The sequence below is a fragment of the Lynx canadensis genome, chromosome A2 (genome assembly GCF_007474595.2).
Source record: "Lynx canadensis isolate LIC74 chromosome A2, mLynCan4.pri.v2, whole genome shotgun sequence".
In the NCBI taxonomy this organism is placed as follows: Eukaryota; Metazoa; Chordata; class Mammalia; order Carnivora; family Felidae; genus Lynx; species Lynx canadensis.
In genome coordinates this window covers 73,307,857-73,321,728 of record NC_044304.2, presented here as the reverse complement: position 1 = coordinate 73,321,728, position 13,872 = coordinate 73,307,857, and the positions used below count along the sequence as shown (strand labels likewise).

Here is a 13,872-nt window from a genome sequence, read left to right as displayed (position 1 = left end):
AAGGGCTAAGGCTTAAGTCAGGTCCTTCACACACACCTGAAAGCCTCTGGTAGAAACTGAGATGCAGCTCATAGTAACAGATGCTAACACTTGTCAGAGTACCATATACAGTTCTAAGCACTTTGCCTATATTAATTTATTTAATCTCTACAACAGCCTTATGGGTTGCTGTTATTATTCCTCGATTATAAATGAAAAGACGGGAGTCCTGGGTAGCTCAGTTGGTTGAGTGACTCTTGGTTTTGGCTCAGGTCATGATCTCATAGTTTGTGGGATGGAGCACTGAGTCAGGCTCTGTGCTGACAGCATGGAGTCTGTTTGGGATTCTTTCTCTCCCTCTCTCTCTCTGCCCATCTCTGGTGCCTGCTCTCTCTCTTTCTCTTTCTCTCAAAATAAATTTTAAAAAAGTTAAAAAAATAAATGAAAAGACAGAGACAAAGGGAGATAAAGCAGTTTGTCCAAAGTCACACAGGTAATAAGGAATATCCAGGCGCTCAGGTCTGGTCCTGGCCCTCCCTAGCCCCATACAAGCCTTACTGTTGAGACTGAATTTAGAGTCGACCCCGCCACATTCCCTCGCTGTGGGATGAAGGGAACGCGAGGAGGAGGGAGGGTAAAAGGGTCTTCCCTTTTAGCACACACAAGAAGGAGAGAGGGAAAGGAATCCAAGTCCTTCCGAAAGGAACCCAGATACTCCAATCCAAGTCATTCTTTTCTCTTTCTAGTAAAAGAAACATTTTCTCATTATATGATTTTCAAGATTTTCAGCAAGAAACACCGAAGCTGAGATCAATTCTTTGTATTTGTTTTTCATCTGACATCTTTCCTATTTTTTCTTTCCCCTTGGTCCACCCGATAAACCTATTCTGTGTACATAATTCTCACTTTTATTTGGTGCTTTCTCAGTATTTTGGTGTTGAGCTCATGCTGGTATTGAAAGTGTCATGTTGTATGCTCATTCTCTCCTGCAAGCACTTGAAGGGCACAGTCCATATTCTCCATATCCTCTACATCATCCTATTGTTTTGGAAGGTTTTAAAACTTAGCATTATTATTTGTTCTTCAAGATCGGATCCATATGGATCTGGAACAGAATTACTAAATCAGTGAAAATGGTCTACCCTTGAATAGTGTGAGTATATCTGTAAGACCATAAGAGTCGAGTTTATTACATCACCTTATTAATTTCCCATAAGTGATTAAATGTCATAAAGTAGAATACTTGGTGTGGAAGATTCATCTTCCTGATAAATAGATTTCTTAGGAGGCTGAAGCAAATTAGCAGAAGATTCTCTGATCAGCATGGGGAATATTACATATTATTCTGTAGTATAATCGGACCCTGTGTTTATCAGGCTCCAGGTGGTAGCTCCTGCTTTCAGGGATAATGCTTCAATTATCTAGATAGTGTTGTTCACCACTTTTGGTCATTGCTGGCTACATGCTGGCTACATGTTTACTTTCCAGCTGAATATCTGTTTTTTCTTTTCCACATTTTATAAAACTTTAATTTCCACACTGTTATGCAATTTCAACACGACAGCACTTTGTAATTTTAGCTGTTAGGTCTTCTAATCCTAGGTGGAGCATCTGGTCTTCTCTCTCTTGCTATTTCAGTTGATCACTGGTCTACATATTTGTATTTATATTAATTTTAGAGATCATTATCCCCTGTTTACATGGGCCTTATATCTCCTTTGTACTTTTTCGGTTTTTCAGTGGGGGGCACCTTCCTTGTGTAGGCATTCCACAGTCCTACACTTGGTAGCAAGCTTTGCTGCTAGCAGGTAGGTGTTCATTGCTTTTTGCCTGACTGATTACTCTCTTTCCCTTAACCCTTCTGCCCAATGCATTTTATTGTTCATATTGTGTATTTAACAGTTTTGGGTTTTTGAGATAGTTGTTCAACCCAGATCTGAGGCGAAGTGGCTTGGCAGAGTTATCAAAGTTCAGTAGAGAACTAGTCTTTTCTCATGTCTGCTTCTCCTGTTCTTTAATTACATAGAATTCGTTACAGTTTTGGGACTTGGGGCTTGGACTATTCTTATTTTTATAATCAAAGAGCAAATAAATTTTCTTCTCCTTCTTTCTGTAGAGTTACCTTAGTCTGTAACCTAGCTGAGTGAAGTGGACAGTGTAGGGCAGCAGATGATGTGACTGGGGTTCCTGGATTATCCCCTGTAGGCAGGGATATGAAGGCAGGGGTGTTGATCTTTTGGTCCCTGCTGTGTCTGCTCTGCATAGAGCAGTGTCTGTGACATAGTAGGTACCCAATAAATACTTGCTGAGTGTCTTGAATGTGTTGAAATATCATTTAAGAAAGGCAGTCTGAAATTTTATATGAGATCTCCAGATTTTGAAATCATGGCAGCTAGTTAAAAAACTTTAAATTATGTGTGGGTCAAATAAGACATCTTTCAAACTGCCAGTTTTCCCAGTTTGTAAACTTTAGCCCTTATATCCTGTCATGTGCCATCAGTGCTGATTCTTTTTTTTTTTTTTTTTTAATGTTTACTTATTTTTGAGAGAGCGAGCATGAAAGCAGGGGAGGGGCAGAGAGAAGGGGAGACACAGAATCCAGAGTAGGCTCCCAACCGTGAGATCATGACCTGAGCGGAAGTCGGATGCTTAACCAACTAAGCCACCCGGCGCGCCCATCAGCACTGATTCTTTAGAGAGGCCATTGATCCATCCTCTCCAAAGCCCTGGATACTTCCCAAAGACAGATGGGGCAGGAAAGCCCTGTAGGCCTTCAATTTAGATTCCTGACAATATCTCCATCTGAGATGAATGTAAACATTTAAAATTATTTAATTTTAGCCTTATGTTGGCATTGCTTTATTAAAAAAAAATAATATATTGGGAGCCTTAAAAAAATGGAAGTGGCTGGATTTTCTCTTGACTCTGTGAGGTCCTGTCTGATCCTGAAGGTCCAGATTCACACATACCTTTTCCATGAAGCCTCTAATTGGTTTATTACTAGAAGATTGCCTTTCTGGGATCTTGTAGTTTTATTTTTCCCCTGGTGTTTTGAGCATGCCATTCCTTTTGATAACTTACCACTGATTGCTTTGTGTTGTTATTGGTTCATCTCCAGTTAGAACTAATGCTTCTTTTCTCCTCTGGCCTGTGTCCTCTCTTTCTCTTATGAGGTTTGTCTTCCTTCCTTCCTTCCTTCCTTCCTTCCTTCCTTCCTTCCTTCCTTCCTTCCTTCTTTCCTTCACAAGTCTGTTCTTTGGCCTTTGTTTTGTTTTCCAAAAGGCTGTATTTGCTTTTCTTGATTAGTTTCAGTGGGTAAAGTCTACTGGGCCAATAGATTAATTATATCATTTAGATGAGATCAGAATTTAAACTTTAATTCATTCTCAAGTTCTCTCTTCTTGGGGGCTAGAGATAAATACTTTAACTGTAATTACCTATATGATTAGTTTCTAATATCAATATTTAATCAGACTTTATAAAATTCTTAAGTGATACTATTTTGTGCCATTTAATCCTTGATTCATTTTCTGAGCTCTGTCTATGTTGTCAGTGGCCTTTTGTGCAAAGGAAACTTTTTTTCTGTAACTCTATAGTGTTGTCTTTGAATCTAACACAAACATATGACTTGAAGTAGATGTTCAGAAGAAAACACCCTATGTTTTGATGGTTTTAAACTTTTACTTTGTAGCAAGACCTAGATGAGTAAAATTTTATTCTAGAATAGTATTTTAAATTAAATAAATATGCTATTCATTTACTTATTTTGCCTTTTTTGATTTTTTATAACACTTTTTTTTTTTTTTTAAAGTAGGCTCCACACCAAGTGTGGAGCCCAACGTGGGGCTTGAACTCAGGACCCTGAGATCAGATCAAGAGTTGAACTCAGGACCCTGAGCTAAGATCAAGAGTTGGACACTTAAATGACTTACCCACCCAGGTGCCCATATAACACAAATTTTTTTCCCAATTGTATTGAGAAATAATTAGCACACATCACTGTGTAAGTATAAGGCACAGAACATGATGGTTTAATTTATATACTTAGTTATCGCGTTCTTACCACAATAGGTTCAGCTTACATCCCTCTTCTCTTGTAGACGTGATAAGAAAAGAAAAAAAGGAAAAAGTTTTCTTCTTGTGATGAGAGCTATTAGGATTTACTCTCTCAATTTTTTTTTTTTTTTTAGTATTTATTTTTTGGGAGAGTGCAAGCAGGGGAGAGGCAAAGAGAGGGGGACAGAGGATCTGAAGCAGGCTCTGCACTGATAGGCTGACAGCAGTGAGCCCGATGTGGGGCTCGAACTCACGAACCTCGAGATCATGTCCTGAGCCAAGGTCGGACACTCAACTGACTGAGCCACCCAGATGCCCCTAGGATTTACTCTCTTAACAAATTTCCTATATATCATACAGCAGTGTTAACTATAGTCATGATGCTGTACGTTATATCCCTCATACTCACTTGACCTTATGCCTGGCAGTTTGTACCTTTTGACCACCTTCCTCCAGTCTTCCCTGCCCCCACCCTCTATCTCTGGTAACCACAGGTCAAATCTCTTACTCTATGAATTTGGTTTTTTTATTTTTTTTATTTTTTTTTAAAATACATGACCTGAGCCGAAGTCGGACGTTTAACTGACTGAGCCACCCAGGCGCCCCTGAATTTGGTTTTTTATTTTCTAAAATTCCACATATAAATGAGATCATACAATATTTGTCTTTATCTGAGTTATCTCATTTAGCATGATGCTTTCAAGTCCATCCATGTTGTCACAAATGGAGGATTTCCTCATTTTTTATGGCTTAATAATATTCCATTGTGTGTATGTGTGTGTGTGTGTATGTGTGTGTGTGTATACATACAGTTGTGTATATACTCCCTCTCTCTCTCTATATATATATATATACACACATATATATATACACATATGTATATATATATATATATAGCAACTTTATCCATGCATCCATCAATGGACACAGGTGTTTTCATGTCTTGGCTATTGTGAATAATGCTGCTATGAACATAGGATGCATATCTTTTTGAGTTAGTGTTTTTGTTTCCTTTGGATGTATTCCAGGAAGTGGAATTGCTGGATCATATTGTAGTTCTATTTTTAATTTTTTGAGGATATTTCATACTGTTTTCCATAGTGGCTGTACTGATTTACATTCCTACAAACAGTGCACAAGGGTTCCCTTTTATCTACATTCTTGCCAGCATTTGTTGTCTCTTGTCTTTTTGACGATGGCCATTCTTTTTTTTTTTTTCTTTTTTTTTTTAAATTTTTTTTTTTCAACGTTTATTTATTTTTGGGACAGAGAGAGACAGAGCATGAACGGGGGAGGGGCAGAGAGAGAGGGAGACACAGAATCTGAAGCAGGCTCCAGGCTCCGAGCCGTCAGCACAGAGCCCGACGCGGGGCTCAAACTCACGGACCGCGAGGTCATGACCTGAGCCGAAGTCGGACGTTTAACCGACTGAGCCACCCAGGCGCCCCGACGATGGCCATTCTAACAGGTGTGAGGTTGTGGTTTTATTTTGCATTCTTGCAATGAATAGTGATGTTGAGCTTCTTTTTATGTACCTGTTGGTCTTTTGTCTATCTTTAGAAAAATGTCTTTTTGGGTCCTTTGCCCATTTAAAAAAATTTGTTTGTTTATGTATTTATTCATTTATTTTTGAGAGAGAGAGAGGGTGCATGTGGGCAAGGAGCAGAGAGAGAGGGAGAGAGAGAGGTAGAGAGAGAGAAGTAGGACTCACCTGAAGTGGGGCTTAAGCTCACCCGACACGGGGCTTGAACTCAGGAACTGTGAGATCATGACCTGAGTTGAAGTCTGACACTTAACTGACTGAGCTACCCAGGTGCCCCCTTTTGCCCATTTTTTAATTGGGTTATTTGTTTTTTAGCTGTTGACTTGTGTGAGTTCTTTAGATGTCTGGGTATTAACCTGTTATGAGCTATATGATTTGCAAATATTTTTTCCCCATTCTGTAAGTTGTCTTTTCACTTCAACAAAGTGAAATGGTTTCTTTTGCTGTGCAGAAGCTTTTCAGTTTGATGCAGTCTCACTTGTTTATTTTAGATTTTATTGCTTGGTACTTTGGTGTCAAATCCAAAAAAAATCATTAACCAAGACCCATATCAAGGAACTTTGTTCCTATGTTTTTTCTAGGAGTTTCATGCTTTTAGGTCTTAAAGTTGTCTTTAACTCATTTAACTCAGTTAACTCATTTTGACTTAATTTAAAACATTGTTTTAAGGTTTGTTTATTTTTGAGAGAGAGAGAGAGAGAGAGAGAGAGAGAGTAAGAGAGTCAGAGCATGAATGGGGGAGGGGTTGAGAGAGAAGGGACTCAGAATCTGAAGCAGGCTCCAGGCTCCAGGCTGTGAGCTGTCAGCACGAAGCCTGACACAGGGCTTGAACTAACGAACCATGAGATCATGACCTGAGTTGAAGTCAGACACTAAATCAACTGATCCACCCAGGCGCCCCTTCTTTGAGTTAATTTTTGTGAGTGATGTGTGGTGTAAGATATAGGTTCAGTTTCATTATTTTACATGTGAATATCCAATTATCCCAGCACCATTTGTTGAAAAGACTATCTTTTCTTCATTGAGTGTTCTTGGCTGTCTTGTCAAATTGAAGCTTAGTTTGATTTTTCTAAATTTTTCTCCATTGTTGTTGCCCTGCTCTATTTTTCTGCAATGGTCTACCCTCACTTTGGACCCAATTCTCATTGTCTTCATTTTCAGACCATTCTTTTTATCTTCTCTTCAGTGGTTAGTTGATTTTATTTAAATCATTAAATATTAGTTGACCATATATGCTTGGTTTATTTCTGGGATTTCACAAAAATTTATAGATTTATTTATTTATCATTGTTCTTAAGATGCCATTTTATTATAAAATCTCACTTACCATTATTCTGGTTTAAATAATATTTAACAAAAATCTTTTGCAGACTCAGCATTTCTTTGTACATTTAATGCTGAGAAACACCCAAAGAGCTGACCAACTTGCTTGCCAAAAATTGAGAGTGATTCTTTTAGATTTGCCACTTATTAATTTTTTTTTTCAGATTTGCTATTTATTAAATCTAAAGACTGCTAGTAGGGCATTTCTTTTTGGATTTTGACTTTTAGGAATGGCTTCTAGTGAAAGATGATTTGGAAGGATTTCATTATTAACATGAGCAGGTTGAGTTTGGACAGTTCCAGCAAGTTCTTATGGCCCCTCTAGATTGCCAATTCCACTGAATTGAGCTGATTTTGTTTAGGCATCTGTGAATGTATATGATGGGTTGGTTTGAATGTCTTATGATGTTTCAGAGATAAAGATTAATAGCTCATACTGTTATTTTCAGGAGCTGGTGATGATACACGAACTTGGGGGCCACCTTTTGTGGGGACAGAAAGTACTTATTTTCTCAGTGTTAATCGAAATAAAAAAGTAAGAATATTTCTTTCTTTGATTTTTGTGTAATTTTCTTGTAATAATAAAACTTTAGGTATTACCTTGGTTCATTCATTTCTACCCTTTTTTTTGTATATATAAATAATATTTCAAATAAGATGAAATTTTATTCATTCAAAACAAAAACAAACAATAGAGTTTTTTTGAAACTAATATTCCTTCTCGACCAACTTAGAAATTTCATGAGAATTTATAATGGTTTATAATGGGAATAATTTTATTAGAGGAAGAAATCATTTGATTCTCTACATTTCATTCTTTTGGAGATTGCTAATTGCCTAACACTTGATATAGTTTGAAAAATTTTTTGTATAATCCTTGCTTGTGGGGAATAAGCTTAGGACTTCCCTGAGCTTTCATCAATGGGTTAACTAGGCATAAAGAATTAGAAAGCCATAGGATGTACACACCCAAGTTTGGGTAAACAAGATTAGGTGAATAAGATTAGGTAAACAGGGCAAAGGCCCCCAGTATAGGACAAAGGTATAGGAATAGGGAATTTTAGGATGAAAACATCCAAGATGAGGTAAACAAGATTAGGTATTCAGGGTGGAAACCCCCCCCCCCCCAATTTAGTACAATAGCAGAAAGATGCTTTCACAGAAGGAAGGACCAAATTAGGTAAACAGGTAAATAGAGGTGTAGACCCCTATGGGCCAGCGAAGTTGCTAACTAGCAAAAGAAAGATACTTTGTTGACCCTGAGATAGCATGCTCTTGTCCCCTAGGCCAGTTTAGGCAAACAGAGGTGGGGCCTCATGTCTGCTGTAAACAACCTTCTGCCTGGAGCCAGGATTTTGTTTTGTATTGACCCAAACCCCTAACACCACATATCTTCAAAATCTCCTTTCTCTCATGTCCATGAGGTAATATTCATGATTCATCATCTCTTTGTGCACATCCATCACCACATTTTTAAGCCTTCTGATCCTAAGAAAAACAGAGCAAGGACCCTTACTCAGGCTTTTGTCTCCTCCTGGACATTAGCTTCACTTGCATTTTTTTTTTTTTTTCAACGTTTATTTATTTTTGGGACAGAGAGAGACAGAGCATGAATGGGGGAGGGGCAGAGAGAGAGGGAGACACAGAATCGGAAACAGGCTCCAGGCTCTGAGCCGTCAGCCCAGAGCCTGACGCGGGGCTCGAACTCACGGACCGCGAGATCGTGACCTGGCTAAAGTCGGACGCTTAACCGACTGCGCCACCCAGGCGCCCCTCACTTGCATTTTTAATCCTGTGTCCCAGTTTCTTGCTGGACAAGAGAGAACTCCAGACCCAGAGTCTATGACACTTGCTATCATCCTAACATATCTGCATTGCAAATAAAATCAGTAAAGATAATTTAAATGTTTCTTCATGAGGAAAATACATTTGTTTTAAGAAGAGAATCTATGCTATGGATGGCTCCCTTATTGAACTGTTAGTACTATGAAAAACATTTATGATACTATTTTAAGATATATATATTTTAATTTTTAGAGTATAGCTGTTAATATCAAGGATCCAAGAGGGGTGAAAATCATCAAAGAGGTACAGTATGCTCTATGGAAGGCATCTTGTCACTTGGGTTGTAATTGGGGATTTGAACATCAGAGTAAAAGTGTTTTAAAAATTTATTTCATTTGCAATCTCTAATTTTGCTATGAATGCCATTTGGGAATTTAACTTTACTTTTATCGTAAGTAAAATATGCTTTATAATTTCTCATATGTTGTGTATAATGTTTCTCTACAGTGTGTAAGTGTTCAGTTAATACTAGCTACTATTGACTGAATCCCTACTCTGCATCAGATCTTAGGCTTGGGCACTTACAGTATATCTCCTCAAATCCTCAGAATTTTATTTGTAAATGAAGTATTAGGATCCTCATTTTCATGGGAGGGAAATGAGCCTCATGGGGCTCAAGTGTTGCTCCAAAGATCACATAGCTAGTAAAGGGAAGAGCTGGAATTTCAACCCAGGTCACATCACTGGAGAGCTCAAGCTTTTGCTAACCCTTATTCAGATGGCTAATATATCCAGACCTAATCTGAGCATCTTTTCTTGAGAGGCAAGATTGTGTGATGGTTTGGTGCACACCTTAGTGTTCCAGTGCTGAGATTCAATTCCTGCCTTCTCTACTTACTAGCTATGTGACTGCAGGTAGGTTACTTAAGTTTATTTTTTGATTGTTACTTAACATTTTTAAAAAAAATGTTTGTTTATTTAGAGAGAATGAGCAGGGGAGGGGCAGAGAGAGAGGGTGAGAGAGAGAGAATCCCAAGTAGGCTTTATGCTCAGCATGGAGCCCGACATGGGGGCTCGATCTCACAGCCGTGAGATCATAACTTAAGCTGAAATCAAGAGTTGGAAGATTGACTGAGCCACCCAGGCGCCCCTTAGTTAACATCTTTATGCCCTTCATTCCTTACCAGTAAAATGGGGATAATAATAGTACCTGCGTCTGAAACTTGTTAGAATTGAGTTGATATGTGTAAAATATATAGAAGAGTGTTTGCCATAGTTAGTACTCATTAAGTATTAGCTATTACTGTTGTTCTTTTTTTTATTAAAAAAAATTTTTTTTAATGTTTATTTTTGAGACAGAGAGAGACAGAGCATGAACGGGGGAGGGTCAGAGAGAGAGGGAGACACAGAATCTGAAGCAGGCTCCAGGCTCTGAGCTGTCAGCACAGAGCCCGACGCAGAGCTCGAACTCACAGACCGTGAGATCATGACCTGAGCCAAAGTCGGATGCTTAACCGACTGAGACACCCAGGCACCCCTATTATTGTTGTTCTTGATGCACATGAAATTGGATTCATCATGTGAGATAGAACTTGCTTGCTGTCTTTGTTAAAGTTTAAAATCTACCCTAGTGGATGTACTTGATTAGAGAACCAAATCTCCAAATTTGTTTCATATCAAAGCGTCAACTTTGACATCATTGCTCTGTTGGCTACTTTCCTTATCTATCTGGCTGATTGAAAGATAATTTCTTTTAATCATTAGGATTAGAATCAGTGACCATCCGCTTTGGATCTCATGGGTCACTCCAACAAATTTAGAATTTTTGTTTACTAGATATATTTTGAACACAAGGCGTGGTAATTGTCCTGATCTTAGTGCCTTATTTCCACATATCTTTTCTATAGTATAACTTACGTTTTTTTTGTTTGTTTTCTTTTTCAATTGAACCTTAGTTTGATTTTTCTAAATTTTTCTCCATTGTTGTTGCCCTGCTCTATTTTTTCTGCAATGGCCTACCCTCGCTTTGAACCCAATTCCCATTGTCTGCATTCTCAGACCATTCTTTTTATTTTCTCTTCAGTGGTTAGTTGATTTTATTTAATTTTGTTTTAGGCAATTGTTCTTGCCTCAATTCTTCTTTCTGTCCTGTCTCTCAGTTTCATCTTTAGTGTTCATAGCTCCTGCTTCTTTGCTTCTATTTCAGGGCATTCTGATATTTTATCCTCAAAAGTCAAGGTTTCAGATTTGATTAAACCCATACTTTGCAATTTCATTAGAGCTTCTCAATGAGGCAGTATTTGGGTGGAGTTCATAACTCTTGCTACTAAGACATAAATGTACATTTGAGTATTTTGGACCTGCTTGTGTAGTTCAGACCAAAGTAAATGAATCTCCAGGACTTGCTTCTAATTCTCCTTGGATCTTGCCAGTTTTCTACTATACTGTAACAACTTTAAATAAATTTCATCATGGGCTTGATTTCTCTTCATGTCTGATTGATAACAATAAAGTACATTTCAACTCATATTAAACTTAAATAGATTGTATGGGGACATTATTCATATCCATTGCTGGTTGTACCATTCATGTTATGTATCTTATTGCCTAGGGGAAAAATTATCTTTTGCTTAGTCTTTTTAATCTTTCTGGCATGGATTTCTCTTTTAGCTTAAGAGTAGTAAAACAACCTCTGTATACAGACCGTGGTGGCTATGATTGCTAACATAATGAGTTTAGTTTATAGAAATAGTTCCAAAGTAGCTTACAAACCAATCAGCTGGATACATGAGAGCTCCAAAAAATATGATTCCTTTGTACAAGGCTAACCAAAAACAGCTTGTGCAAAAAACAAAACTCTTCTTCGAAAATCTATGTAGAGCCTGGTATTTTCATGGCAATATGATTTGATAACTTTCTAATATGTCATTTATATTTCAAATAATTCTCTATGTTAGTCAATAGTCACAATATCCATATTGTGTGCACATATTATGGTCCATAGAGCAATGTCATGGATTTTATTTTCTTCCAACATTTTATTATGAAAAATTCAAACGTACAGAAAAGTTGAAAGAATGGTATAATGAACTTTCAATAACCCTATCCTACATGTAATAATTTTAATATTTTGCTATATTTGCATATTTACATATGTATACCTACGTGTGTGTGTGTGTGTGTGTGTGTGTGTTTGAACTATTTTAAAGTGGGAGATATCATGAAACTTGGCACTTAAATCTTTTAGAATACATTTCTTACCAGTAAGCACATTATTTGATATAACATTTAAAAAATTACTGTACTATTTCTGATCTCTAGTCTGTTCTTAAATTACATCTAATAAAGATAACTCAGAATTAGATACTCTATATTTCAAATGAATTTTAGTTCTTATTTACTCTGTGACTAGAGGGAAGAATTTTTTTTATCTCCTTTCAGAAAGAAAAAAGATAGTAGGTTCTCTAAGTCATACAAAATTGTGCTTGCTTTTTATTCTGGGCCAGATTCTAGAATAGATTTTTTCAATGATTTGTAAGCACTTAGGTAAGGAAGAGGATATAATACCAGTAAACTGGGAACTAGTCTTCTTCTCTCCCTTTATTTCCTGGTAGATCATTGTATCAGGGAAATGCAGTAAACATTTGGTCTCTACTGAGGTAACTATCACATATAATACTTGTAGTTAGTGTGGAGATCAATTTCTCATGGCTCTGAGTTTTGCACTATTTTCTTAGAATACTTATGAATGATGCTAAAGCTGTAGGGAATAGATATAATCTTGAAATGGGTGAATATCCTAAAACAGAGAGGGAGAGAGAATATGGTCATTGACAGACCAGCTTGGAATCAATATCTAGTAAGTGGCTAGTACATACCTAAAATAAATATTTGTAAAATGGAGAAAGGAATAATTTCTGCCCTATAAACTTTTTGGGGGCATTTCTTAACAAATAAATATCAAAATGCATACATGTTGATTTCTTGGGTAATCATAAAAAAAAACTACTGTGCATCTTTATTAGTAGAAATATTTAACTCTTAAACTCAACTTTTCTGTATTTTTCTTGTAATGTTGTAGAGCCAGACTACATGGTACTCTGAGCACAGCTCTTTTTAGTTACCATTTTTTTTTCATGTTACCCAAGAAATAATGCAAGTTCATGCAAAGACATTAATATTTTAGTATATCATATCCAATCTCTTTATGTCCTTGTATACTCATTTTTCCCGAAAACGTGAGATAATACCATGTATATTGTTTTTTAATCTGCTTTTTTTGGTTACTTGAAATATTTTTATATTTTTATATTAATATAAATTACTCATTATATTTATTTTCTTCTGTTATTGAAATAGTGCATTTGTTTGTGGTCCATCTATATACTTTATGTAGATTGAGATGTGATTTAGGATTCCTTAGAAGTCTAAAAATACAAATACCTTACATAGTTAAAAAATTTTTTGTTGTGGTAAAATATATAGAGCATAAAAATTTCCATTTTAACCATTTTTAAGTACACAGTTCAGTGGCATTAATATATTCCTAATACTGTACAATCAGCACTGCTATTTTTTTTTAAATGTTTTATTTATTTTGAGACAAAGAGATAGAGAGTGAGCAGGGGAGGGGCAGAGAGAGTGAGGGAGACAGAGAATCCCAAGCAGGCTCTGCAACTGTCAGTACAGAGCCCGATGTGGGGCTTGAACTCACGAACCATGAGATTATGATCTGACCGGAAACCAAGAGTTGGATGCTGAACCGACTGAGCCACCCAGGTGGCCCACTACTATCTATTTCTAAAATGTTGCATCACCCCAGACAGAAACTGTATCCATTAAGCAATAATTCCACTTCCCACTCACTCCAGCCCCTGATAATCTCTCATCTACTTTGTGTCTCTATGGGTTTGCCTATTGTGAGTATTTTATATAAGTGAAATTATACAATATTTGTATTTTTGTGTCTGATTAATGTCATTTAGCATAATATTAAAAAAATTTTTTTAAACGTTTATTCGCCCCTGAGACAGAGAGAGACAGAGGATGAATGGGGGAGGGTCAGAGAGAGAGGGAGACACAGAATCTGAAACAGGCTCCAGGCTCTGAGCTGTCAGCACAGAGCCCAACGCGGGGCTTGAACTCACGGACCGCGAGATCATGACCTGAGCTGAAGTCGGACGCCC

At 37.1% G+C, this 13,872-nt stretch overlaps 1 protein-coding gene across 2 annotated transcripts in view; it reads left to right on the top strand.

The window, feature by feature from the left end:
- Positions 1-13,872, top strand: part of SUGCT (succinyl-CoA:glutarate-CoA transferase) — a 765,867-nt gene that overhangs the window by 30,468 nt on the left and 721,527 nt on the right. For both annotated transcript variants that reach the window (XM_030307713.1, XM_032592372.1), the window contains exons 4-5: positions 7,351-7,436; positions 8,939-8,989. In XM_030307713.1, the coding sequence (XP_030163573.1) occupies positions 7,351-7,436; positions 8,939-8,989 (137 nt within the window). The remainder of the gene's footprint in view (positions 1-7,350; positions 7,437-8,938; positions 8,990-13,872) is intronic.